This window comes from Triturus cristatus, chromosome 11, assembly GCF_964204655.1.
Source record: "Triturus cristatus chromosome 11, aTriCri1.1, whole genome shotgun sequence".
In the NCBI taxonomy this organism is placed as follows: Eukaryota; Metazoa; Chordata; class Amphibia; order Caudata; family Salamandridae; genus Triturus; species Triturus cristatus.
The window spans coordinates 921,267,586-921,293,514 of record NC_140594.1 but is presented as its reverse complement, the minus strand read 5'-3'; the positions used below and the strand labels follow the sequence as shown (position 1 = coordinate 921,293,514).

At 44.4% G+C, this 25,929-nt stretch overlaps 1 protein-coding gene across 1 annotated transcript in view; it reads left to right on the top strand.

Annotated features, from left to right (window-relative positions):
* The window catches only part of LOC146785617 (arylacetamide deacetylase-like), a 320,075-nt gene that overhangs the window by 87,861 nt on the left and 206,285 nt on the right, over positions 1-25,929 (top strand). Inside the window, exon 2 of the mRNA XM_085634880.1 lies at positions 8,532-8,754. Within this exon, the coding sequence (XP_085491006.1) occupies positions 8,532-8,754 (223 nt within the window). The remainder of the gene's footprint in view (positions 1-8,531; positions 8,755-25,929) is intronic.

Below are 25,929 nucleotides of genomic sequence, written 5' to 3'. Positions count from 1 at the left end.
AGTGTGGACAAGATAGGGGGGAGTGAGGATAGTTTGTTGATGATGGGTTCGCAGCTACCAGTCAGTTTGGCCTCCTATTGGTCTCTACTGATTAGTGAGTTTAATTGCCCCAGATTTTCATCCATCCCACCTACAAACAGAGCCAGATTATCAAGTAGCGTCAGTTGCAGGTCCATTTTGTCTGACTGATATTACAGGGCATCAACTGTTCTTTGCATGGTGTTTAATAAGGTATCCCAAGCGTTGGATGATCGGCTCAACGAGTCTGTGATGTAGGTTGTGGTCCTGTGGCTACATGGTGTCGTGCTGTGTGCAGCTTTACGAACGTGGCCTTGTTCTATGCATATGCATTCTGTGTGTGGGGCCAGGTCTTTTGGGGAGTCCAAGGTGTAAGAGGCAACTAAATTGGCCCACTCCTGGGACCCTAAATATGAGAAGGCTTCGTGCTTGCTTCCCTGGGCTTCAAGGGCCTCTACGCCGCCCTCCATCGTGACTTCAGAATGATCCATAACAGCCATATTAGTTTGCAGCTGGGTGAGCCAGTCTGGGGTGTACTTCTGGGGATGTGATGAAGATGGTGAATTTGTGTGTCATTCACCAGAAGTGCCATGTTTTAGCCCCTTCACCAATCCAGCTAGTTCCGGTGCAGTGAGTTGAGCTTCAGCACGTTCATAGGGGATCTGTGATTTAGCCCCCGAATTTGTGGAGGCTTGGGCTTTTTCCCCGTCTTGGTTCCTGCTGGATAGGATGGATATGTGGGCAGGTGAGCCCAAACTGTGGGGTGATTGCCTAGGGAGTGAGCAGGTGGTAACTTGAATTGGAGAGTTGACCCTTTCTTCCTTTGCTCTCCTATGATGAATGTCAATACTAGGTTTAGTTAGGGCAGCTTGCTTCTCCAATTATTGTGGAGCAGTCGTAAGTTGGTCAGAAGGTGATAATTTGCTAGGTTGTTTGACAGCCGGTTGGGTGATTGGTTGGATAAGGAAAATAGGGCCCTAGAAGACTTGAATTGCACAGCTTGCGGAGAAAATGAAGGAACCTGCGTCGTTGAGGAAGTAGAATTTGGAGTAGATTTTGGGTTGGAAAAGTTGTGGTGTAGGCATCCCCCTGGGGAAGATCCTGCTGTAGAGGTTCCCTGGTGGCTTGCGCGATGCACCCTGCGGTGCTGGAGGGGTTACATCAACTAGATCTTTGGAAGTGGTCACCTGGTCAAATTTAGTTGCCCTGGTTTTCCTTTTACGTTTGGCTCCCTGTAGTGGGGGAAGAGGTTAGTCTCTTTTCATTCCTGACCTCATAGCAGTGGTCACCCTATTTCCTCCTGTGGTCTGTGGGCTGTGGGTGCTATACCAACTTTTGTTGAAGGCGTTCCTGGCTGGCTGGATAGCTTGCAAGTTGAGTAAACAGTGGGCGGGTGTTTGGAGTTTGGTGGTCCAGTATGCACTGAGGAGAACCGAATGGTTGGGGACATCCCTTTGGTGCACTTGCCAAGACCTGTAGCCGAGATGGTGGATCCTTAATAGAGTGGTAGGCATAGTGGGTCTTGCTGGCCTGTGAACTGGAGAAATAGAGTTGTTTAGTGTGGGGGTTGAGTCAAAGACAGTTATCTCCCAGAGACAGCCTGAAACTTGGTCACCGCTCCTTCCCTACTCACTGGGCTCCCCAAATACTGAGCTTCCGCTGAATGCTGCTGCTTGTAACCTCCTGCCTCCTTAGATGCGCTGTGTCCCTCGAGGAGAATTCGATTCACGGAGGGGTTCAAGAGGACACCACCCCCTGCAGTGGTGCTGATCCTGCTGCTGCTGCTACTGGTTTAGGTGATTCTGTGCCTGAGGAATGTTGGGGGTAGCAGGTCTGCAATAAGGATGATGGGAGGAATCATCTGAAGGAGACGTCAGACTGCTGGGGAAGCCAAAGAGACAGAAGAGGCCTCTGTCCAGTCACTAGCTGAGCCGCCTCCGTGGGACTTCTAGGGCAACTCACTTAGCGGCAGTTGAATACAGCTGCGCTCTCACCCAAACACTCCCAACTGTCTTCTTAAAACTTGAGCTTGGCCATTGTGCTGCATTGTCTTTGAGGTGAGAAGTGCAGTAATCAGGGGGCCAGATCTCTTCAGGGGATTTCAATGTGTGTTGACTAGATGTCGTCGTAGGCTGTAGGTGTGGGTTGCTAGCTACTGTGCAGCACAGGGCTTGTGTTCTCTGCCCAACTGGCAGGCCGCCAAGCCGCTGGCCTGTCACCTGCTGCCCACATACCCTTGCACCTACCCCTCTGCAAATGAAGCAGGGGTGTCTGGGGATGGTTGGTAGTGGGCATAAGCTGGCAACAGTGGTGGTGGCGATGATCCCAGCTCTCAGTTCTCCGCTGTCGGAAGCAGCTGCGGCGTTCTCTGCTCTCTCGCGTGACAGGATGCACATATTACCAAACCATACCTCGGGAAAAATATAGCAGCATCTGGTGGATTAATTTCTTTCTAGTCTCAGAGAGCTGTCTGAGACAGCTGATGAGTGAGTAAGGATAAGAGTGCCCAAGAAGTCCCAGGGAGTGACTCAGAAACGGGGGGTCGGCCTACAAAAAACAAAGAAGGGAGGCAGTAAGCTCACCAAAGAGACTCACCAGTAACCCAGAACCCTAAAAAGGAGGAGATAAACCCCACCCAACCCTGGCAAGCAGAGGCAGTAGGGACCTAGGGCTTAAATCTTAAAAACCTGTTTGAGAGCAGGTTCTGTTTTGACTGTCAATGGCCAGGACACTACAGATGTGACCTAGCCTGTCCTAAAAATGTTGTTAGCACTAGGCTGTACAGTGTAGACATATGGGAGCACACCTCAGATGAGGAGGTTCTTTTAGCATTTAACTGGGAGAAGGGTCCATATGGTAAGTTGGTGATCCCTGATGTTGGTATTAGACACTTCCACCTCATTCAGGTGATCTGGATTCCTATCACTGGCCCGAGAGACACATGTGCCAATCTAACCATATGGTTGACAGGTTGGTGTCCCCAGATCAGCATGAGACAGGAAAGACAAGCTGAGTAAGGGTAGTCTCTGCGGAGGTTGTATTTAGACCTGTAGCCATAGTGCCCCTAGAAAGGGAGGGTATACTTAGCTGGCAGTAGGTTGCTAGCCAGTTCTGACCTCTCCATAGATTGTATCTTAGGTGTTTTAAATCCCAGAGTTTGGTCTGATCTCAGATGGGGATTCTGGGCAGCCAGTCCCTACAGTTAGGAGACTGGGGTTCCAAAAGAAAGGAAAAAATAAAAAGAAAGGAAAAAAAATGTAAGCCACTCTTAAATAGAGATCCAGTAATGCCAAGGACCTTCTGACCCAGTAAGGAGGAGGCTCGGAGTTGGCACTGGTATGGCTTCTCCTTACCACAAAGAAGCCTTGAGCAGTCAGGCAGCTGATCAGAAGCAGAGTATCACCCCTGCACTGACAAAAGGGAGAGTGGAAAAAGGGTATCTGCCACAGGATTTGGTAGCCCCCCTACTCTAAACATCAGAAGAGGTTGCAAGAAATCATAATTGCACCTAAGCAGCCCAGCCACCTGTCAAAAGAGAACATAGGGTGTAATTTTGTATTCTGACAGTTGTCAGTAGCATCTACTGACAGTTGTCAGTAGATGCTACTGACAACTGTCAGAATCCAAAATTACTACTTGGCATGGGAGGCAGACACCAAAGTCAAAATCAAGTTAGGCCTCCTGACCCTGCTGGTCATGGTGCGGTTGCTCAAGTGTTGGGTGACCTTTGAGGGTAAGCTAGGTTCTGCCCTAGCAAAAATAGGGATAGAAGATATGGGCACCTCACTACCCAAAATAAAAGAGGAAGAAGAAAACAACATAGCTGTCTTGAAGCTTCAGATAAGAATTGATCCTATTACTACTGAGATGGGTCAACTGCCCTGAGGGAGTGACGTTAACAGGAGAAAGTAAGGAAGAGGAGCTTCTGCTATAGTACAGTCTGTTCTCTCTACTATCTTTCTCATCTGACAGACCCGGAAAACTTTCCCAGTGTTGGGCTGAGTCTCCTGGGATGTTGGCTGGGGTAAAGCGGGGTTGTGTAAGAAAACAGGACTGTTTGCCGATGTTCCTTAACTTTCTGCCCCCATTTGGGCTACTAGATACTGGTTTTCGACCCTCATAGTGCACTGAAGCCTGCTAACTAGACTCCAGTACCAGGGCTCTCTCCCTAAAAGTGACATGTGTAATTGGCATCCCCAATTGACACAGACCATACCTCCCTTATAAGTCTCTAGTAGGTGGTATTGTGGCACCCATGGCATGGGTGGTAAAGGGGTACTCCATGCCTGCAGCGCAGGTTGTGCCAACCTGAGTTACCCAAGTAAATAGATGACAGCAGATCTGCTATTGCAGACTGCAGGAACAGTGTTCACTGCTCCATTTCGACTTTGTCTTCACCATGCATGACAGGGTCTCAGCACTGCTTTTAAGTATATGCCAGTCACCTGTATGAAAGGTCGCTTGCATCCAGGAGGCAGCATGCAGTGTTTTAGGATTGTAGACATGTAAGTACAAGATTACATAGCTCTATAGTCACTTTACCATAAAAGAAAAGTGTAAGTGATAGGTGGTCCATAGGATAACATGGGACTTGAACCACGGCAGACACAGATTGCTAGGTCACACATGGTACCAACTAAATATGGTGAGTTTAATGTCTGTCCCCTGACATGAATCTGGTGTCACAGAAAAGCTGGCATACACCCAGGTGGCTATCCAGGGGTGGCCCACCTGTTTACCCTAACTGACATGCTTTGGCTGGCAGGCCCAGGATTTCCCATCCCAGCTGCCACCAAAAAGGCTTCTGACCTCTTGCCAGGCCTTGTGCGCACTCCCGGAGTCAGAACAAAGGTTTGAACAGGAAGGAGGACATGCCTCCTTCCTCCCAAGAGGGCTGGTGAAGTGGCACATCAGAGTGGTGAGCATCAAAGACTGCACTGCCGCCGACATCTGGTCTGGCCCCCTGAGGAGAACATATCCTTCCCCTTGCCCCAGCGTACTTGGACCCCAGCAAGGTGGGAAAATAGGTATGCAGGAGGTATTTACCTCCAAGAAGGCTGGCCTCACAAATTCAGAGTGGGCAGCCTGATCTGCACATTTAAAGTTGATTTCTGCCTCCTTTAGGAGGGCAGAAATAGTGGGCTCTGGGTAGAAAATGTGACCTACACTACCACATGTGGACACCTGAGGGGCAGATTAGCTTTAATGGACTAGCTGACTATTGGCTATTAGCACCCTTACCCCTAACTTCCTTAAATCCAGTATTTAAGAAGCCCCCATGGCACCAGAACATTTTCACTGACAACAAGGCTTGCACAAACAAAAGGAAAGATACTCTGAGCCTGTGGCAACATTGATTGGAACTGTGTGATCAACTCTTGTCATTGGTGAAAACTTGACACTCCCTGGCAGAGAGATCCGTGTAGAAGCCAGAAGCACCCTCAGACTCCCCCGGGCAGTTGGGACTATACCCTGCAAAGCGCAGGTAAAACAACACTCAGAACCAAAGAATCTGTGGCTATCGGGCCCTCAGAGTGATGGCATAAAGTGAAATGCTGTAGTGCATTATGGGAGTTGTAGTCTGCCTTTCACCAAAATTTCAACCTACTACTGCACTATCCTGGACCTCTGGACATTGAGGTAACTTTATGTTACTTTTACCACTACCAAGGCTTGTTGTTCCCCAGTCCGGTAACCAACCACTTAACTGAATGCTACATTAAGAGGGTATTCCAAAACACCTGCGACTGACATAGGCAATGACCCCGCTTTTGTGACCCCTTTCTGGCAATTGCTCTGTGGGAAATACAGCTTTACCTCAGGTCCCATTTGGTAGAAATGACATCCAGGACACCACTGCATCTGGGCTCCAGGGGCCAATTAAAATTGAACTGAATGCTGTGACCTGGTCCTGGGACCCCCACCACCTCTCCCCTGCTAAGGTGGAAAGTAAATCAAACTCTAAGAGATCGACTGTTACTAGTCGTTTTTGCCATTGACCACAATGTTAAATGGCAGCTGTGAAATTCCCTTATTTTCCAATGCTTTGAAAATTCATACCTCTGTTTATGTGTATGTTAAAAGGTTCACTTTGGTATGTGAATTCATATAAAAAAAGGCTCTATTTTTATAAATTGGTTTCAAATTTCTACTGAATCGTCTCCATTACGTATGAATCATAATGGTACTTTAAAACGGTTAACATATGTTCCTCCAGTAAAGTCTGGACTGCTCTTTGCCACATTGCCAGTACTCAGCAAGGATTTATTGTTGTGAATCCAAGGATCATCTTTGAGGCATTATTATGACTTTCCATAAATACCAATGATTCCAGATGATGAAACAGCTGCATTGCAATAAACGTCACCCCACCCTGTCACTTATGGTGGTAAAATTACAACCAGTTGTTAATGTGTTGCTTTCAAGTGCAGCGGCGGCTGCTATGGAACATGGTGGTTGGATAGGGGTGTTGAAAAAAAAATCACTTACCTGTGAACAGCCGCCACCTCGCCTCCATCCTCTTCTCTTCCTGACTCCTGCCAGCGTGGGAGCACGCAGGTTCCCAGACTCCCCAAGCTAATCAGAACGCTGCTGTCACTAGCTTGACAGCAGTGTCATGATTGGTCTGAGAGGCCTGTTTGGGTGCTCTGCCAGCATCTGGGAGACTGGGACAGTTCTCCAAACCAGCTATGCAACACAGCCAGGTGGAGAAATGCTAATTGTGCATGTCTCTTTGGCCACTTATAGTGTACCAACCACTCCTCCTCGCTGTGAACGCCAGTCCCGCCCCCCGTTAACCTGGATCCATAGTCCATACTAAAATTTAAATTGTAATAACTTTGTGTTATTATCATTTTAGTTTTCCTTTTCTACACCGCTGAGAGAGCAGTGGGGGCGACGCTCCTCCACCTTAGCGGACGAGCCACCGCTGTTCAATTGTAATGGTATTACTGTCAGTGAGTAGTAATTGAATTTCCAAATAAAATTCTGCTCAGAAATTATAACATTTATCGTACGGATATAGAGCTTTACTTTTATGCATCTTTTTTTATTTTACTTTTGGTTAGTAAGCTTGAAGCTTTAAGCCAAGGGTTTTTTGTCATGCCGGACAAAATCTCAGCTCCTGAAACAGAAATGCAATTTTGGTCAAAGCTCTTTTTAATACATGATGGTGTATGTAATATCCGGTGATATTCCTGCAACAGCTGAATGCATGGAAGTATGTGTTCCACGTGGTGTCTATGTTATTGCTAGGGGGGTCGCTCCAGATATTTACCCATCACGAGAAGGATGGCATATTTCCCCTACAGTCTGTTTCAATCCCACCAAAAATGTGATTCCAATTTAGGGCTGAATAGGATTTAGGAGAACATATGTGCAGAGATTCTGGGTAGCTGGGATTACAATTTCGGGCCAGTGTATCTGCACATATCACTTGCTGTAACTGTGTTTTCCTGAGGTTCAAACGGGGGTGGGGGGGCGGGGGCAGGTAAAAGGAATCGCCTGCAAGGTGATCATTTTACCTGCTGGATTTTCGGGCCAGTAAAATTGAGTTGTTGTTCCTTCACCTGGTAAATGCAGGTGAGTTAACAACAGGCAACTCATGATGTGCCTCAGTGCTGAGCTTGTCTGACAAAGGTTTCCTCCAGTATAACCCCTTCTACTAGCATAAATATCTGTGGGAACCACACACATCTCTGAAGTTGTTCAAGACACACTTCATCAACGTGGCATATATGATGCACATTTTGTGCTGTTTTTGTATTTGTGGACATGCAAGAGAAACTTATAGATGAATATTTAAGAACATTGATGTTATAATGTTCATTTCAAGCACCATGCTCCTTTTTCACATGTTAGCACCTGTACATTTGATTTCAGCGGATCTTCACTGGTGGTCCACGACGTCTACTCAGAGGTTCGTGACTATGTTGAAAATTAAATACTATTAGTAGATTAATACAGTATATATCAATAGAGAGGCAAAATTAAATTTAAATTAATTTGAAATTGGAGGCTAAAAATTAAGTTGATATCATTAGTTTGATGGAGGCAGTGTAAGTACAACAACACATTTAATATGGATGATGGGTGCCCTCAATTAAAGTACTGACCAAAAGAGGGAATGTATTAGAAGCAAAAGAGAACATGCGATTCAACATTCTAGAATTAAACACCGAATTTACAAAAGCTCCATTCTTCCCATTAAAATTAATATTTAGATATTTCCATTTGTGTTTCTATATTTGTTTTTGAGCAAAATAAAACCCACCAATAAACCAACAAATAGGCTGAGGTGTACTTATCGAAGGCAGCTTTGTATGTGAATAATGATAAAACTCTAAAAGTTCATGTATGGAACTAAAAACAGTAACATTGTTATTCTATTGGGAAAATCCTAATACGTCATTATAAAACTTGTCTTATACATATGTTAAACTATTACAATTCACGTTATTGTATTTGTTGCATAATATTGATTTACTTCAAGATTACACTTATTTTCTCCCTAGGTTGAATTTTCTGAGATGACTGGGATATCACAGTACGTGGACATTATGGCTATCCTCATGTCTTCTGGAAAGGCTCAACCAAAGTCAGATGAAAATGTTACAGTGACTGAGGAAATATTTAATAAAGTTCCGGTTTGGTTATATGTTCCAAAAAAGTCATCAACTACACGAAGGAGAGCAGTGATTTATATCCATGGAGGTGGTTGGTCCATGGGAAGCCCGGGTAAGTAATAGCATTTCAGGAAAAAAAATACAATTCCTAAGGAAAATAGTGTAATATTGCATTTCTCATGTAATATCTATTATAGTGAAGCACAAATATTCTCTACTGATTTGATTACATGTGTTATTTCGACATCAATATAAATTCTGACAGGAGTATACATACTCCATTATTCGCCTTAGGGAAAACCCATCCATGACATTAGTGTGGACAGGTGTGCTTGCACATGGACTTCATGATGTGCACACCAGGGCTGGTCAACCCATTAATAACATTTTTAATGATCTCTCAATGAGCTGATAGCGGTTGTACATTCTCTACCAGACAGCCTCAAGTACTTCCGTGACTCAATAAGTGTGTGCCAAAGACTGCTGATCTAGCACAGGCACTCAAGGGGCGTTCAGGGCCAGATACAGAAGTGCATAAACAAGGCAAGGGGCATTTTCCATCTGTGTCCCTAGGATTTGGAATAACAGATCCTTATCCATGAGGACTGCCCCAATCTTTTTTCCCATTTAGGAATGAGCTGAATACATGGGAAGCCTCCTGCCAGTGGCAACTTCCAGCTACCGAGAGTGGTGAGGCGGGCAGACACCTGCTGGAACACAAAACATACTACACTAAACACAAAACATACATTAAAAAAACACTTACCTGACCACGCTCTTCACTACAGACACGATCTTCGACTTTCCTGCAGCATGGGACCAGCAGACTTGCTTAACCAAACACGGCGCTAACCTGCGGCACAAGGATTGGATGGAGCGTCCTGGCTGGATGCCCTTTAGGCCTGTGCTTGGTCTCCACCAAGCTATCTAAGACAGCTAGGTGTGGAGCTTCAAAGTGCACATGTCACTTTGGATGGCGAAAGACAGCCGTCCAAAGTGACATGTGCACTTTGGATCATCCAGCCTACGACTGCTCCTGTCTTCTGCTGCCAATCGGCAGTAGAGGACACACCCTCTTTGTCTCTGAGCTCGAAGCAGGCTGGCTGCTACAGCATGCAGCTAGGTAAAAATTGAAAAAAGGGCAACAAAATCTTTTCATTGCCATTTAATTTTGTTCTGCGCATATCGCAGCAGGCAAGGGGCGATGTTTCCCTGTGCAAGCGAAGAAACCGCCACTGCCTCCTGCATATCGAAGCTAAAATATCAAGGAATACAAATATAGAGGTCAAATTATCAAACTCAAAATATCCAAAGGTAAGTATAAATCTTCAACACCCAACTCCACATATACGTACCTTGACAAAATACAAATTTTCATGGTACTTAAAAGTGGAGTTAGGAACAGTAAATCTAAACTTATGCGCTTTCCTAAAAAAAGATGGGTTACACGTCGAAGTTTTGGTCTCTGTTGGAAATAATCTGTGAGACCATCTTCAGGACACAGAATTTGTTTAAATATCCAAGACCCTTAGTCACTGAGTCAAAATTTATAATGATGCAATAATTTCTTTTTGTCTGAAGCATGGCATACATTCAATTAAATATTACTTATCCTCTCCTAGGAAAATATGTGGAAGTTACTCCTTTCCACATCAGTCACCACAATGTCTACTAACGGTCTCGTGCAGCGTCCTGCTTCAGTAACACAGAGACTGAAACGCCAATGCTTCACTCACTTTCCTTTTAGTTGTTGTTCTAATTAATTCAGAGATGTAGTTCCTATCTGTAGGACAGTCTCACTTTGTGATGTTAAATGAAGTGAGTATTGGGACATTGATGACTAGTTGACTTTCATTCATAATAATCATAATATCTGTTGTCTATGTTAGATGAGGATTTTGCTTTAAACCCTTACAATATATTTTGTGTTTTGACATGGTGGAGAGGTGTGGCTCACTGGTTAGGGGCGGCAGACCCGTAAGCAGAGAATCGGCCAGGGACCAGGGTTCAATTCCCGACGCGGCAGGGTTGTGGACCAGGGTCAAAACGGACTCGATAATTCTCGCCTCAGTACCTACTCTAACCAGGAACACACTTGGCAACTCTGGGCATTAAGCTTGCCTCATCTCTACAACAGCCCCCCACAGACGCCGGGGATGCCTGGTTTCACCTTCGAGATACCCAGAAAGGGACCATCTCACAGGGATGGCCAGGACGGGTTCCCCAGCAGTCTATAGCGCCGGGACACTTCCGAGTAGCTGTGCGCTGAATAAATTAAAATAACATAACAAAAAAACAAACAGAAGAAATACACCTGGCTAACTGTATTTATTTCAACAGATACATAGATGCATATATTGCTTGAATTGATTTGCCATTTGACGATGAGACATCTGAAATAAATGAGAAATTGAAACCCACCTGCCTAAAAAGTAATCCCTTGTAGGCACCATTAACTGACAAACTTTTAGGAAGTTGGCATATTCCTACCCAAACTAATTATTACCTGCAACCTGTTTCTGGCTCACATGCCTGGGTGTAGTTGGCAGTTGGACATTGTTTAATACTCCCATACAGTCACAAAATAGAGGGATTAGGTGTGCCTGGATGGGCCATCAACTGACAGGATGGGGGATGGATCCGGAAACAGCCACAGATGCAACTAAATAAGCTGTGCCCTGCCTTCACACAAAGGACTGGTCTCTCTTGCATTGTTCATGCAGCCAGCTTGGAGTCAGGAAACCTCAAACACTTCAAGGGGAATTTTATAGAAACCAGCAGCAACGGTGGCAGCATTACTCTTGTGTCCACTGGAGAAAAGAGAGCCCGCACCCCAAAAGGATATAGGGCCTAACATTGTTGAGGGAGATAATATAGACAACTGGTTTGAGGCCTATGAGGTTGCCCTAGAGATACATAGGGTCTTTGGAGATGATTAGAGGCTGTCCTCTGAAGGTCCATTCCTAATGAGGGGACGGATGCCCTGGGATCTTTAGGGAAAGGAAATAGGATGAAGTATCCTCTCAAAAAGAAGACCCTGCCAAGGAAATATGAGTTCACCCAAGAGAGGTATAGGCAGACGTTCAGGTACAGCCAGAAATTGCCCAGTAGATTTAGATGGATTGTGTTGGTCATTTTTGCAAGGAACTGGATGGTTGCGGGAAGGGAAGTGAAGTGAGTGATTGCAAGGGTCTTTACAAGTTGATTGTAGAGAGTACATATTTAGTCTTAACTTTACAGATTTGTACTAACACCTTGTGGATCATAAGCATTATGACCCCAGAGAGCTTGCTAAGGATTTGGATTGCTGGATCAGAGTCAGGGTCCACAAGAAGGTACCTGGGAGTGACCCGCAAGAATGGTTGCTCGGGTCCTCCAAAACAGAGTGAGGGGTAGGTCATCGGAGATACACACAAGTCTCAGACTAAGGTCAGGAAATAGTTTCCCAAGCCCCTTCTCATAAAACAGGGGGCTGTTTCTAGTGGGAAGTGGCCTAGGTTGCCCCATTTCCAACCCCACTGCTTTGGTTGTTCTCAGCTAGGACAAAAGCAGGGTGATTCTGTCCAAAGTTCCCACTGGTGGGAACACTACTGGGATGGCCAGTATAGCCTGAGGGGTAAATAGTCCCAAGAGGTAGGAAGCAGACCATTGCCTAATTTCTCTTAGTTGGGAGGTGAACTAAGAGGGTAGAATTGTGATTCCTAAGGGTGGGAGTCATCACTTCCACCAGGTGACGTTGAATGGGATCCCTGTGACTGCTTTGAGGGACACCAGGGCTAGCCGGACCATAGTAGTGAAAAGTCTGGTTTCTCTAGAGCATTACACCAACTAAGTGTGTAGGGTAACTCTGATCCAGGGTTAGGAATTTTTTCACCACATCGCCCTGGTATCCATGGAGTGGGGTGGGGAGGTGACCCAGAGGATGGTTAAAGGTAATTCCCATGTGCCCATAAACTGCATTCTGGGGAATGTGTTGCCCCCAGTGTCAGGAGAGGTGGGAGGGAGGGACTGACACCCAGGACTCCCTGATAGTTCAATTTTCAGGGAGTACCACTCCCAAGCGGAGGATATAGGAGCCCAGATGTAAGGGCAGAGTGAGGGCTGACTCACGCCTTACCTCTGAATGGCTCAGGGAACAGATCCCGGACCGAAAATGCAGTCTCAGGATACCACCCATGGACAGGTGGGGGTAGAGTGGAAGTATGGTACCTAACAGCCAGGGAAGTTGCCTCCCACTCTGACAAAACCTCAGAGGTCAGGCAACCCTGGATGGCCGGGTGCCTGGCTATTAACACTGTCAGCTGTCAGTGGCCTCTGCTAGTTGCTGTCCTTATTGGCAGAATTTTCCTTCAGTTGGGACTGAAGTCTAAGGGGTGGAATGGGCAACATAAATTTGTTGACCATGGTGGTGCTTTCTCCCTACTTGGATGCATCTGTGAGCAAGTTAAGGGTAGGTGCTGCACAGATGGGGTCCTCAGGTGAGGAGAAGAGTTTCCCATGGGTGAGTTCAGTGGCTCAGGATGGTGTAGACAAAGGGAACTCACTGAATTTACAGGGGCATAGAATTGGCAACAGCCTCTGCAGTATAGGGTCATTGTTCATGTTCTATTGCCTAAGCAAGAAAGCTCATCAATGTATTGATTACTCTCCCATACATTTTGGCTTGAGGGGGGTTGTGTTGGACTTGCCTTCTCTACAGGAACACCGAAAAGTTGTGTTCTCTCCCCTCCTATGTTGCTGAATTCATTTGGTTTTAGGACTCTGTGGAATTCGCCACTGCTAACCAATGAGAAATTGACTGTATTCACTCCTTAAACAATGATAAAGTTGACTTTTACCAGATTGGCATATTTCGTTTAATTATGAGGTCCCTAATAAAGTGGTAAACCATATACCAAGGGTCTGCAAATTAAAGGATACAAGTGGGCCTGCAGAATATATTATGCCTCTCACTTAAGTAGCCCCTTAAAACATGCCCCATGCCTGCTATTGCAGCCTGCATGTAGTTTTAAACTGCCAATTTGACTTGGCAATATAACCTCCTTGCTCAGCTATAAACTCTCCTTCTATTGCATATAATTCACCAATAGGTAAGCACTAGGTAGCCCATAGGGCAGGGTGCATTACAATTAAAAGGTTGGACATGTACTGTTAAGTTTTACATGTCCTGTAGTAAAAAACTCCTACATTTGCTTTTCACTACGGTGAGGCCATCTCTCTCAAAGAATAACATTGTGTTGCCTCATTACATTTAATGAGTACTAACTTTTGACAGAGAACTGATAAACATTTTTTGTTTGGTATCTGAGAAATTGTAATTAAACATTCTCTTTAATGGTAAAGTCTGATTTTAAGTTCAATCTTGGAAATGCCACTTTCAGAATATTGCTGTGCAAAAAACTGTCAAAATGCTGAACAAATCAAACATTCATCCGCAGTCACAGATCTGGGTTAAGTCCATCATTCTTTTGCTCCCCCCTTTCACCCCAGTTTGGACCCAGCCATATGCAAATCCCTCGTGACCATGCTCCCCATGGGAACAGTCCAGCCCGAACTGCCAAGCCACGTTCCCCCTGGACTGGAACCAAGTATTCTGGACCGGTTTTGGGGTATCTACCCCTCATCAGCCAGGATAGCTTGAATCCAGTGGCACAGTGAGCATAGGACCCATGTCTGGGCATACCCACCCTACTTTAGACAAAAAATGATGTGGAAACAAATGATGGACGGAATGCTGCACAAATCAAACATTCACCCCGGTCACAGATTTGGATTAAATTCATTGTTCTTTTGCTCACATTGCCACCCCAGTTTAGACCCAGCAATTTGCAAATCAGTCTTGACCCTTCTCCTCATGCATGGGAACTATCCAGCCTGAACTTCCAAACCAGGTTCTCCCTGATTTGTATATTGCTGGATCCAAACTGGGGTGGGATGCCGAGCAAAAAAAGAATACATGTTATATTGCATGCTATCGCATCGCATTCCTTTACAAAGCGGTTGTTACGACGACCGCGTTGTTAGAGTGCAATACCGTTACAACGCAAGTCATTAGATCGATTTGCTGAAGGAGGCATGCTGGACTTAGGAATAGTATAATTTACCATTCCATCTCCATTCCAGAAACAGTAGGGAAGGTGTTGAAATAGTAAATCATACTATTCCTTATGTTAGAGGGCCTCCTACAGCAAGTTAATCTAATGACTTGGATTGTAAAGGCATCATGTTCTACCAAAGCGGTCGTTGTAACGACCGCATTGTAAAGGGACTGCGATGTAATGACTGTTTTGTAAACGCTGTCTCCTGCAAAAAAAATGATGGATTTAACCCAGATCTCTGACTAGGGGTGTATGTTTGACAATGTTCAGGATTCTGTCCATCATCTTTTTTTGATGCTAGAAGTGGCCCTTAGTGGGAATGGTATGCCCAGAGGTGGGTCCTGTGCTCGCTATACCACTGGATGCAAGCTAGCCTGGCTGATGAGGGGTGATACGCCAAAACCAGTTCAGGATGCTTGTTTTCCAGTCCAGGAGGGACCAGGCCTGGCAGTTAGAGCTGGACCTTTCCCATTGTTGAGCAGTGTCAAGACTGATTTGCATATGGCTGGATCCAAACTGGGAAGGCATGGTGCACCCAGCTCTCTGACTGGGAGTGGATGTTTGACAATGTTCAGCATTCTGTTCATCATGTTTTGTGTTGATATAAGCCACTTTTATAAAGTTGGCATTTTCCTTCCCTATCTGGTACCTGCGGCCTTTCCCTGCGTCACATGATTAGGTGTAGTTGGCAGTTGGATTTTGTTTATTACACCCAGATAGCTGCGCAATATGGAAGTAGGTGTGCTTGAATAGGCCATCAAGTAGCAGGATGGGTGGGAGCTTGGCGCAGCCCCACTTATAACTGAATAGGCAATGCCCTGCCTTCACACAAACACATTTTTACTCCTGCATTGTTTACACAGCCAGCTTGTTGCCAGGGCAGGAGTGAGAGGAAACTTCAAGCACTTCAAGATCATTTTTGATGAACTCTCCTATTTCAAAGAAGGCAACAGGTATAACAAGTAAACCCTTATCCCCACTCTTCAGTTCACTTTCTGGACCTGCAGAAGGAATTTCATAGGACATCTTGCTGCTGTGGCCTGCTGTGTACTTCACAAAACTGCCTTACTGCACCTGGAAGGAGTACTTTGCTGCCAGAGCCTGCATTGAACCTCGGAGACCTGTCCTTCTGCTTTACCTGTTTCACTTCTCAAACCCAGGACTACAGAGGACTCCTAAGGTTAGTTGGCTGGCCTCCTGACCAGAACTATTAGGGACAGAAAAGGATCTAACCATGTTGAACCTGCACCTGGACGTAGTCTGAGTGAGTCCTAACTCCTAAATGGTGCTTTCAAGTCCTGGCCCCTTGGTGGTGATGCTAATGGTGTCCAGATAGCTAAAATCGAAAACTTGGCTAAAAACTGCTCTGAGAATTGGGAAAATACTGAGACTAACCTGCTCATCCTTGCACCCAAGGCCCATCATTGGTCAGCCTGACTTTGTGGCAACTCCTGCTATGTTCTTTTCAGTGATTCTTAATCAAAGGGATATCCGCCCACATGGAACTCTCATTGGCCACAGCCTCCAACTTATCCCACTGGAGATTTTCGATTTCTAAAAAGTGACTACTTTTGAATGAAGAAATCTTCAATGCAACTTCATCCAGCAGCACTTCGATGATGGCGCTCCCTCCTCGGACACTGCCTGCAGCCTTGCCCCACTGAACTTTACCTACTGATGCCATTTAATAATGAACTGTTTAGTGGTGTTCTTGAGAGCACTTTATCATGTGTTACTTACTGTCTCAAAAAATGTAATGGGCTCGTGGTATGCTGATGTCTTTAGCCATTTCCAAAGTATTCAGCATTTTGCTGTTTATGGGGTGATGCTTTGGGGGTTACTTGAAGAAATCATGATTATATGATGGAATACCTTTAAGATTATAAGCGATAAGTTTTCCTTTTGCTATACCTGCTTCAGCATATATAATGTTCTTATTTATGATACAGCACTAGAGTACTTTAATCTTCTGTCCTCTTATTCACAGTGTAAAAGAGTAACTATCTGCAAAAGTTATGGTGCTTTAAAGATTGCGTTGTCTCCTACCTTTGATTGATATTCAATGTCTTTTGTTATTCTGCTAAAAAATTGTTCTTATTGAAAGTCCTGCACGATCGAAAGTCTGCATTTAAAACTGTCCAGTGGGCAAATCCATGTGTGCAAAATAAGGGACAATACCTCATGGAACAGGTTATTCTAAATTGTTCACCTCTAAACGGGTGCGGCCATCTTGTTTTTTACTTTTTTGCTATGGTTCTGGGCCTGCTTTTCTATCCACCTTCTATCTTGTCAATCCTTTGTTTGTGGAAACTTTTTTTTGATCTTTTTTATTTATTATCTATCTCTCTATTTTCCTGATTCTATATTTTGAGTTTTTTTTCTACTTTTTGTGTGTTCTTCAGTACTTTTTCAATCTTTTTTTATTACTTGCTTTTTTCGTTTCTTTTACTTACTTTTTTAATTCCTAAATTTTCTTTTCTGCCCCCCCCCGAGTACCAGAACCATGGCAAAGGGAGAGGCGCGTAGCCAGAGCCCTGACCGCCGTCCTTGTGGAAGGCGGCACCCAAAAGGTGTCCAGGCACGGTCCTTATTTAGAGAGGTGGAGATGGCCGCAATTGTTTTTTTGTGCAACGCCACCTCCCCTTAACCCTGGTAGCAGGCCAGGCCTGGGTCCGGGTACGGGCTCCGGGAGCATCACCAGTGGTGGAGAAGGGTGCACTGGGCGGTGTTTCACTGCTCTGGGGTCCGTCGCACCCCTAACCAGCTTATGCACCGGTGGTCCGATATCCTGGACCGGGAGCAGGACCTGCTGGACCTGCTAGGAGTTGAGGTCACGGGGCTTGGTGAGTAGCTATTTAAAATTACTATTTTTTGTTTTTCTGCTCTGTGCTATATATTGCAAATATCATTTTTTTCTGAATAGCAAGAATGCGGCTGCTTACATAGCAGGTAAATTACGTTTAAAAATCTTCTGTGGTTGTTATTCCACAGGTGCTCGGTGCTACTAATCTTACTTGTTTGCAACTTTGTGCTCACTTGAGCTGATTATGTAAGAGTTCACTTTAGAGAACTGAAGTTAGTTAATGCTAGAGAGACTCTAGTCCTTCCTTTGTCCTCCAGTCACTAAGAGAGAGTGGTGGATTGATAGGTTTAGTTACTTATTAGTATTAGTTGGTAATTGTTTAGCGGTCCGCGTGACGCATCCTCTGTTACGTCACGTGCTGCTGAATACTGCTTACCCCAGTCCTTAGTAGAACCATTTGTAGTTTGTTTAGTGAGTGGTAATAGGCTTAGAAGCACTAGCAGAACATCAGCAGCAATCAACCAACAATTTGGTGTATGCAAAAATGGATGCATGTGTTCTCCATCTATGCATTTTTGAGGATTAAAATAGATGGAAATGCAGACTTCGTGAACAATTGGCCCGTCTGGAATAGGTGGGCTAGGTCAGGTGGTACTTAGGCTTAGTTAGTTTTCTGGAATCAGAATGGGACACTGGATTAGTGTTCATAAATAAAAAGTAGACTGCCCTCGAATCCCGCGATACTACTAGTCGACCAGATTAGATAGGTCAATTTTATTGCAATTGTTGTTTCCATAAATATTTTTTGGAGCGTTTTTTAAAATATTTTATTTGTTTCACACCAATCATCAATGTTTGTCTCTTTCTGTCATCCAGGGGCAAGAAAACAGGGTCGTTGGAGTCGGGGGGAGCAGCTGCACAAGATGCCAGCCAGGACCACTCCTCTACCGAGGGCTCTGCTGCTGGCCGCAGTAAGTCTTCCTGTTGTTAATATTATTAATTATACTTCCCTATCTTTTACTGCATCTTATTTTTTCCTAACTATTATTTCCGTTTCCTGATGCTATTTTTTACCAATTCTTCTTTGATCTAGAATATCTGTTTCTAAATTCTTGTTATCCCTGCCTCTAACTTCCTCTGCTATGACTCTCTGTACTTCTACTATTTGTCTGTCTGTAGCTAAGCTTTCCCAGTTGGCCACTCTTTATTTAAAAGGTCTCAAAACTCAGATTCACCAATAGCCACTGAGTCCAGTCATTTGGGTTGTCCTTTTCTAGTCTTCTTGATCTTGAGGCTTTTCGACAATTCCCACCAACAAAATGTCCAACCAGATATTTTACTACTTTTGATAGGATAGGACATACTACTGCTAGTCTATTCTACTCTAGTACCTGATTTGTACTAGTGATGTATGTTGTATATGTATGTATTAACTTTTTTTTCAATCTTGCTAGTGAAAAAGAATAAATAGGGGGAGGTGTATATGTCATCTAAAAAATGCGTAATGTTTTTTCTAGGCATACCGACCACCAGTGACGAAGCCAGCGGCGTAGGCGACGCGGCCAGTAAGGAGGGAGAAGAAGATGCGGCAGCTGCAGGGGGTAAGCCAGCAGCAGTGGCGGGCGGTGGTAAGTTATATTTCTTACCTATTGACATTACACTCGCTGCAAGGGTGTACACTGTACTGTTGAGAGAGACTAAGATGTTGTGAACAACGGTTGAAGAAGACACCCTTTACTTAGCATTAGCAATAGCATTAGCGGCAGGAGTTGAGTAACTAATGCTTCTTCTATCTAACTTCAACTCAGCTGTGAAAGTTTTATGGAGAAGACTAAGAGTCAGATCAGATGACCTTGATGGATGGGTTGAACAAAAAGTGAAAAAGGGTGGAAGAAGGAAGGATGGGCGAGATGTAATACTTATGACTGGCAGAGAAGGATATGCATGCATAGGTGGCTGATAGGAAGGAATCAGATGCATGGGAGGTTGAAGGATGGGTGGAAGGTAAAAGAAAAAGTGCCTGCTTGGGTGGGTGAAACTGTATAGGTGGATAGCAAGAATCTTCTGGGGTGTTTCATGGGTCAAACTCAAAGCCAAGGCAAGCAAGCAAAAAAGGCCGAATGGGTGGTGGTATAAAAAAAAAAGTATACATGTTTGTTGTTGTTGAAACAACCTAAGGTTTGTTGAGCGATTAAGAAGAATGATAGATATGTTTACTTTGAATCGATGGATGCCTGGATGGTATTCATCATAGATAGCATAGGTGGAGACTGTCACTGTATGAAGAGTCTTAGTTTGAAGAGAATGTAAAAGAAACCACGCCAAAGTAGCAAAGCCAAGGATAATAGAACAAAGTTGTATTTTCAGAATACACTCTTGACTCACAGTAGTTTGCAAGCACAACATATATATTGTGTATGTATGTTGTTATCAAGCGCCTCCCTCCGACTCCGAGACCTATGTTAATTTATTTTCGACTGTGTCAGCCTGCCATGGGCGGCCTAGCGGCTGCATGTTATTGTTTACACAATCAATCAAAACAAAGTACCTCATTTCGTCCCTTATATAAGCAATGATCATTTGTATCAGATATTATCTGCCTTTTTTTAGTAGTCTGGGAAGGGTGAAAGTGAAATTGAGCAGTTGCCTTTGATATAACAGAGTATGGTCAGTGCCACCCGTAATAGAAAAGTACGATGATTGTGTAGTCAGCTTCCCCACCTGCAGACAGTAGTAAATAAAACTAACATGAGTCTGCGTCACAAGTATGTTTGTCTTGGGCACAAGCTGACTGAGCTGGCATGCCGGCTACAACAAGGTTACGTAATTTCGCTAAACAAGATTGAAGAAGAAGACTGGTATACTGCATACTCAAGTCCATAGTGCTAGTATTATGCCTGAAACTCCCACAAATGTTAGAGGCTGAGGAAGTGGGAGGATAGATACATACCACAAATGTTATGTACTGTGCTTGCTACTGCTACTGTGCCACTATGTGTAGAATTAATTTGTCTTACTGTTTTGCTAAGAGTATATTTTTACAATAGCCTTTTTCTTCTTCTTGATACAGCTACTCCTTCCAAAGGATAATCTAAACTGAAGATGAAGGAGTTGGCAGCCATGGCCCGGTGCTGGAAGGTGGAGGCCATACAAACTGAATACCAGTGGCTGGTGGTTCTGGCAGAGGAGGAGAAGGAGGCGGCAACAGCTGCAGCCTCCTCCAATGCCCTGGGCCCCAGCCAGGCCCAGTCCCCTCCAGTGGTACAGCACAGCGGTCAGGCAATCACCCACCACCGCACTACATCCAACACTGCTGCCACCCGTGGGCGCAATTATAGGGCATTCAACCACTGGATGCCCCTCAGAATTGCATGCCTAGAGGAGCACCTAGAGGAGCGGGTAAAGGTCCAGGTGGACAAGCAACTCAGAGCCTGCCGAATCTGATAAGAAAGATCCTGTTGGACTTCCCCTTTTTTATTCCTTTTTTTGGTGGGTGGGAATTGGGAGTTGGGGTTTTATTGTTCACCGGACATTGGTTCGACTTTTTCTTGTTGGGCATTGGTTGGGGTTAGGGAGAGGGGTGGGTCAGGAATTGTGGGATTTTTTTACATAGTTTATTTTTGTTACGGGATTAAATTATATTTATAATTAAACTTTACATACAATGTCAATGTTTTGTGGGGGTTACTGTTTTACATCACACAGTTTACTTGCTGCTGCAGGGCCACAGTCAGTGTTTGATTTAAATAATCTGCCGATTTTGTAACACACAAACAGATAGATGCAGTACCCTTCACTGAGTGACTTGTCCTACTAGTATTGTCAGTCTCTCCTCCTAGTCTATGCATTCTGCAACAGGAGGACTCAAGGGGTGTGTGAATGTATTAATTAATTTCCATTATTAATTATACCTCCCCCAAACTTATTCTCTTACCTGTGGTGTAAGTTTAACTTAGGCACAGTGATGACTGCATGGCGATGATGGTTTGGTTTCCCAAGATGCCATGGTTGTGGTGGTAGTAGTAGACACTGGCAGCAGCATGTGCAAAAAAAGAAAATGAGACAGTCGGTCGCCTCAGAGAGACTCTGGGAGGAGTAGTAGAAGAAAGTACAGTACATTACAAAAGAAGAATGTCAAACAATAATAAAAAGGCTGATTAGCAATGCTTAAGTAAAATAAAATATAATGGTGGCGGGGATAGCCTAGTACAACAAGTTACAAACTGTAGATGTGTCGAGTCACTTGACACAAGCGTAACCTTTAGTGCTGTGTAGGAGGATGATGAATCCAATCGATGCCGGCACTTAATTATGATGGATTAGGTTCCTTCGGACAAAAAATTGACTTGCAATTATACGGAGCATGGGTGGGCAAGCAGAATAAGACCCTCGACCTACCTTGAAATTGAATCAGTGTTGCTCTCACCACATCCACCCCAGCAAGCGTGTGATCAATTATTGGTGTACATTTAATTTAGGCACACCTCATTATAAATCACACAGCCCGGGCGAAGAGGGTTAGGGTTTGATGAATGGTTGGGAAGAGGGGTTTGGGGAAAGGTTTGACAAAGAAAAACACTACGCATGGACAAACAACAAAACACAATTTTGGAAGACGACCATCATATCCTTAAATCTGTTAAGGGAGAAAAAGGAAATGAATGCATGATGATGATGACTTGATGGTTAATGATAAGTAGTGCTTACTAACTAGACTAGTAGACAGTACAGGGCATCACTATAGTATGAATTATTATGCAATTTGCCATGCCTGTCTGCCCTCAGAGAGACCCAAATTACCTACATTTTTACTTCTGTTTTACCGAGCTTACTTTTTAAAGCTAGCAAAGAAAATTAAAAAATAGATGTAGGGATCAATTATAAGCAAAGAGCAAACAACAACAACACACAGTTGTAATGATTGAAGAGAAAAAATATATCAAATAATTTAAAAGATGATGAATGTTGATACTAAAGTGATACTGTATGTTATCCTGGTCAAATTGGGGAGTTGCATCTCGGCATTCCTCTTGGTCCACCCTTCCATGGGTGCTGCATCCTTCAATCTTGGGTGCCACTGCCTGACTGGCATATGTGGATTGGTAGGTGAGTGTGAGTTGTTTTTCTCTGTTTAGCACAGGGTAAAGGCTGGCCTGTAAGTGTAGATGGAAAAACCTAAGGGATATTTAAAAATCAAGGAGAAAAAAAAGCATAAATTACGGAGGAGTGCAAACACTTTCAGAGCGGCATGGCTAAATCATGTCTACTCTGTTGTCTTTTTCCAGCATTAACCTACAACAGCAACAGGACAGAAGAGGCCCACGGCGCCCACCCAACCTCCACTTAGCTTAGATTTTGACTGAGCCAGACAGATCACACATGTCACATATACAGCAACAGAGCATTTTCCAAAGTAAGTAACTAAATCAATGGCATGCACAGCTGTCAGTCATACCACCACTACTACACTTGTGACTCGACTCCACCACTACACAGACATGTAGGTCTGCCGTGGTTGTTGTTGACTTGCTTACCTTTTATGGCACTCATGAAGCGCCCTGAGTTATTCCATCAATCATCTCTGATCCTACTGACTGACTGCGAAGATATTATGTCACTGTGGTCATCATCATGGTGTTGTCCAATTCAGTCTGCAGTGTACCGAGTAAGTCCAGATTCCATATTAAAAAATGCAATGGATCAGCCTGCAGTAGAAGTACAGTTTTGTTATTAAACAACAAGAAGGGAAACATTGACTTGAGTCACTTTTAGTGTATAGATTAAATAATAGTACACAATGAATTCACTTCATGCACAACAAACAACAACAATACAAACACCAATCCCTCAGAGTCAGCGTCCATTGCATGCCATCATTACCTGTTCCTTGTTCTCATCTGAAGTTAGGGGCAGTCTGTCTCGGCTCGGAAAGGAGGATAGCTATAGTAGTCATCATGTTCCACTGCTTTTGGAGGGACTAGACGAGGCAACATTTTCTTGTACTATTCTCCATCCAATCATCATCTTGCATGAGGGAAATGGTTTTAGGGCGAGTAAGGAGGATGGAGCAGGACTCGGAGGAGTGGACGTAAGTTAAATGCACAGAGCTGCAACTCCAATATGGCAATAAAAATACTACAAGACGGTGGTGATGGACTTGATGTGATTTGAAGTTTTGAACCAGAAAGACAGAGACACACACAAATAAAAGTAAATAAGGAAGAAAGAAAGTATGAAGTTCAAAGCCTAAATGTCAGGGAAGTATAGCTTGTCCTCAAACCCTGGTGGTTTAACCAGAAGTAGGTAATCATCTAACAGACTACTTCCGTCACCTAAGTCGCTGTCCACATCTTCCTGCGTTGATTCACATATTTTGTTTTTCGGTGGTATAAAGTGCTGATTCATTTTGATCATTGTTAACCTCTCCACATATTTGGGCGAGACACTGGTCCTTTTCATTGTTACAATGGCACCAGCAGCACTGAAAACATGCTAAGAAGAGGCACTTGTGACAGGGCAAGCCAGATAGTTTATTGCCAGCCTGCTGAGCACTGGCCATTGGCCCCTTTTCCCATACCAATACAGCAATGGGTTTTGATCAATGTAGACTTCTGTTGGGTCATCCAGATAGGCCTGGACCATCCGCTCAATGTTCAGGGATGCTCCACTTTGCTGGGCCTCTTTTGTCTTTGCATCAGCACTGGACCTAGCAAACCCTTGCTGTAAATACCAATCTCATGCCAATTTTGGGGCTGATGATCCGGTTCTTGCTGTATCGATAGTATTGGTGACCGCTCTGAGCCAAACACACTGCCCTCAGGCTCTGAAGTTGAACTTGACGTTGGATGCCCTGCTGCAGTACTTGTTGTGGGTTTGAGTAGCGGGCCTTTAATTACCAGCCACTCATTTTCCAAGTCACTGGCTGCTTCATCTAACCAAGTTTTGTACTGGGCAACATCCACTTCTGAAACAGGAATTAATGTTTTAGTGTTCAGTGCCGATTTGTACCGTGGGTCCAGAATTGTGGCACAAATGTAATGTTTTCCTAAAACAATGTGAGTTTTCACCCATGTATTTTCAGCTAAGCGACGGGATAAGCTCTTCACCAACTCATATGCTTTATGTTTTTCCTCCACACCTGTGTACCTTTCAGACACCTCCTTCAACTTTTGCCCTAGCATGCGCAACAATGGGATAGCTTGACCCATAGTACAGTCCTCCGTGCTGACTTCACACGCGAAGAGCTCGAAAGGAAGTAGCATCTCTGTCAGGCATTTAAGTAGGCCCCATTGGTCCATCTGTAGGGTCATGCCTTTCACAGTCACATCCCTTATTCTTTGCATAACATAGTCATTGATTGGTCTGTACTGATCAAACAGACGATCAAGCATGTAATAAGTTGAGTTCCAACGTGTTGGCACCTCCTGGATGAGTGCTTTGACTGGCATTCTATGATCACGTTAAATGATCCTCAGCTGCTTCCGGGCTTTAAAAGAATGGCTGAGATGTTTGCATTTTCTTCTGCAGGTGGTCATTGAGTTGCTGACTCAGGCTTCTTTTTTCAGAAAGTCTTGAACAATAATGTTAATGCAGTGCGCCAAACACAGGACCCTGAAATAGCCACCATCCTGCATGGCCGTAACTATATTACTGCCATTAACTGGGCAACAAAATTAATGTTAAGCCCTCTTGGGCGCAGCCATTCAAAGACCTTGCTGTTAAACTCTTCCAAAATGTTTGCAGCAGTATGAGATTTCTCCATGGTGAACATGGCTACTGTTGCATGTTTCAGAGTAGCATTCAAAATCTCAGCAGTGTCAACAACACCTGCTTCAGATATCTTTTCTCTAACCCCCACAGAATAGATCCAGTATGCAGTGATGCACATGTAATCAGTGGCTTGGCAACTGGTCCATATGTCTGTTGTAAGGGGGATATTGTGAACAGCACTCTGCTGCAATGCTTTTCCAACCAATTCCAGCACATCATGATGTAGTGCTGGAACAGCAACTCTTGTGAAATAGAACCGGCTGGGAACCTTCCATTTAGGGCAGATGGCTGTCACAAATTCAAGGAAACCCACCCCTTCCACAAAATAAAAAGGGAGAAGGTCCAGCACTAATATTTTAGCCAGCTTCCAATTGTACAAACGTGTCTTTGGGTGGTTGCGTTCATACTGCCCCTCCGACCTAGGAATGCTGACAATGGTAGGCTGGATTTTTTTCCTTTCTAGTGCAGCTGCTGCAGGTGACTTCTTGAACCCAGTTAGGCTCAATGACACACTTTTTTTCATTGCACTACTCTGTTAGCCTTGGTGTCTCACCCTGAATTTTACTACGGTGCTGCTGCGATGTTGCTGAGGATGTGGGCAGTTCCACCACACTGC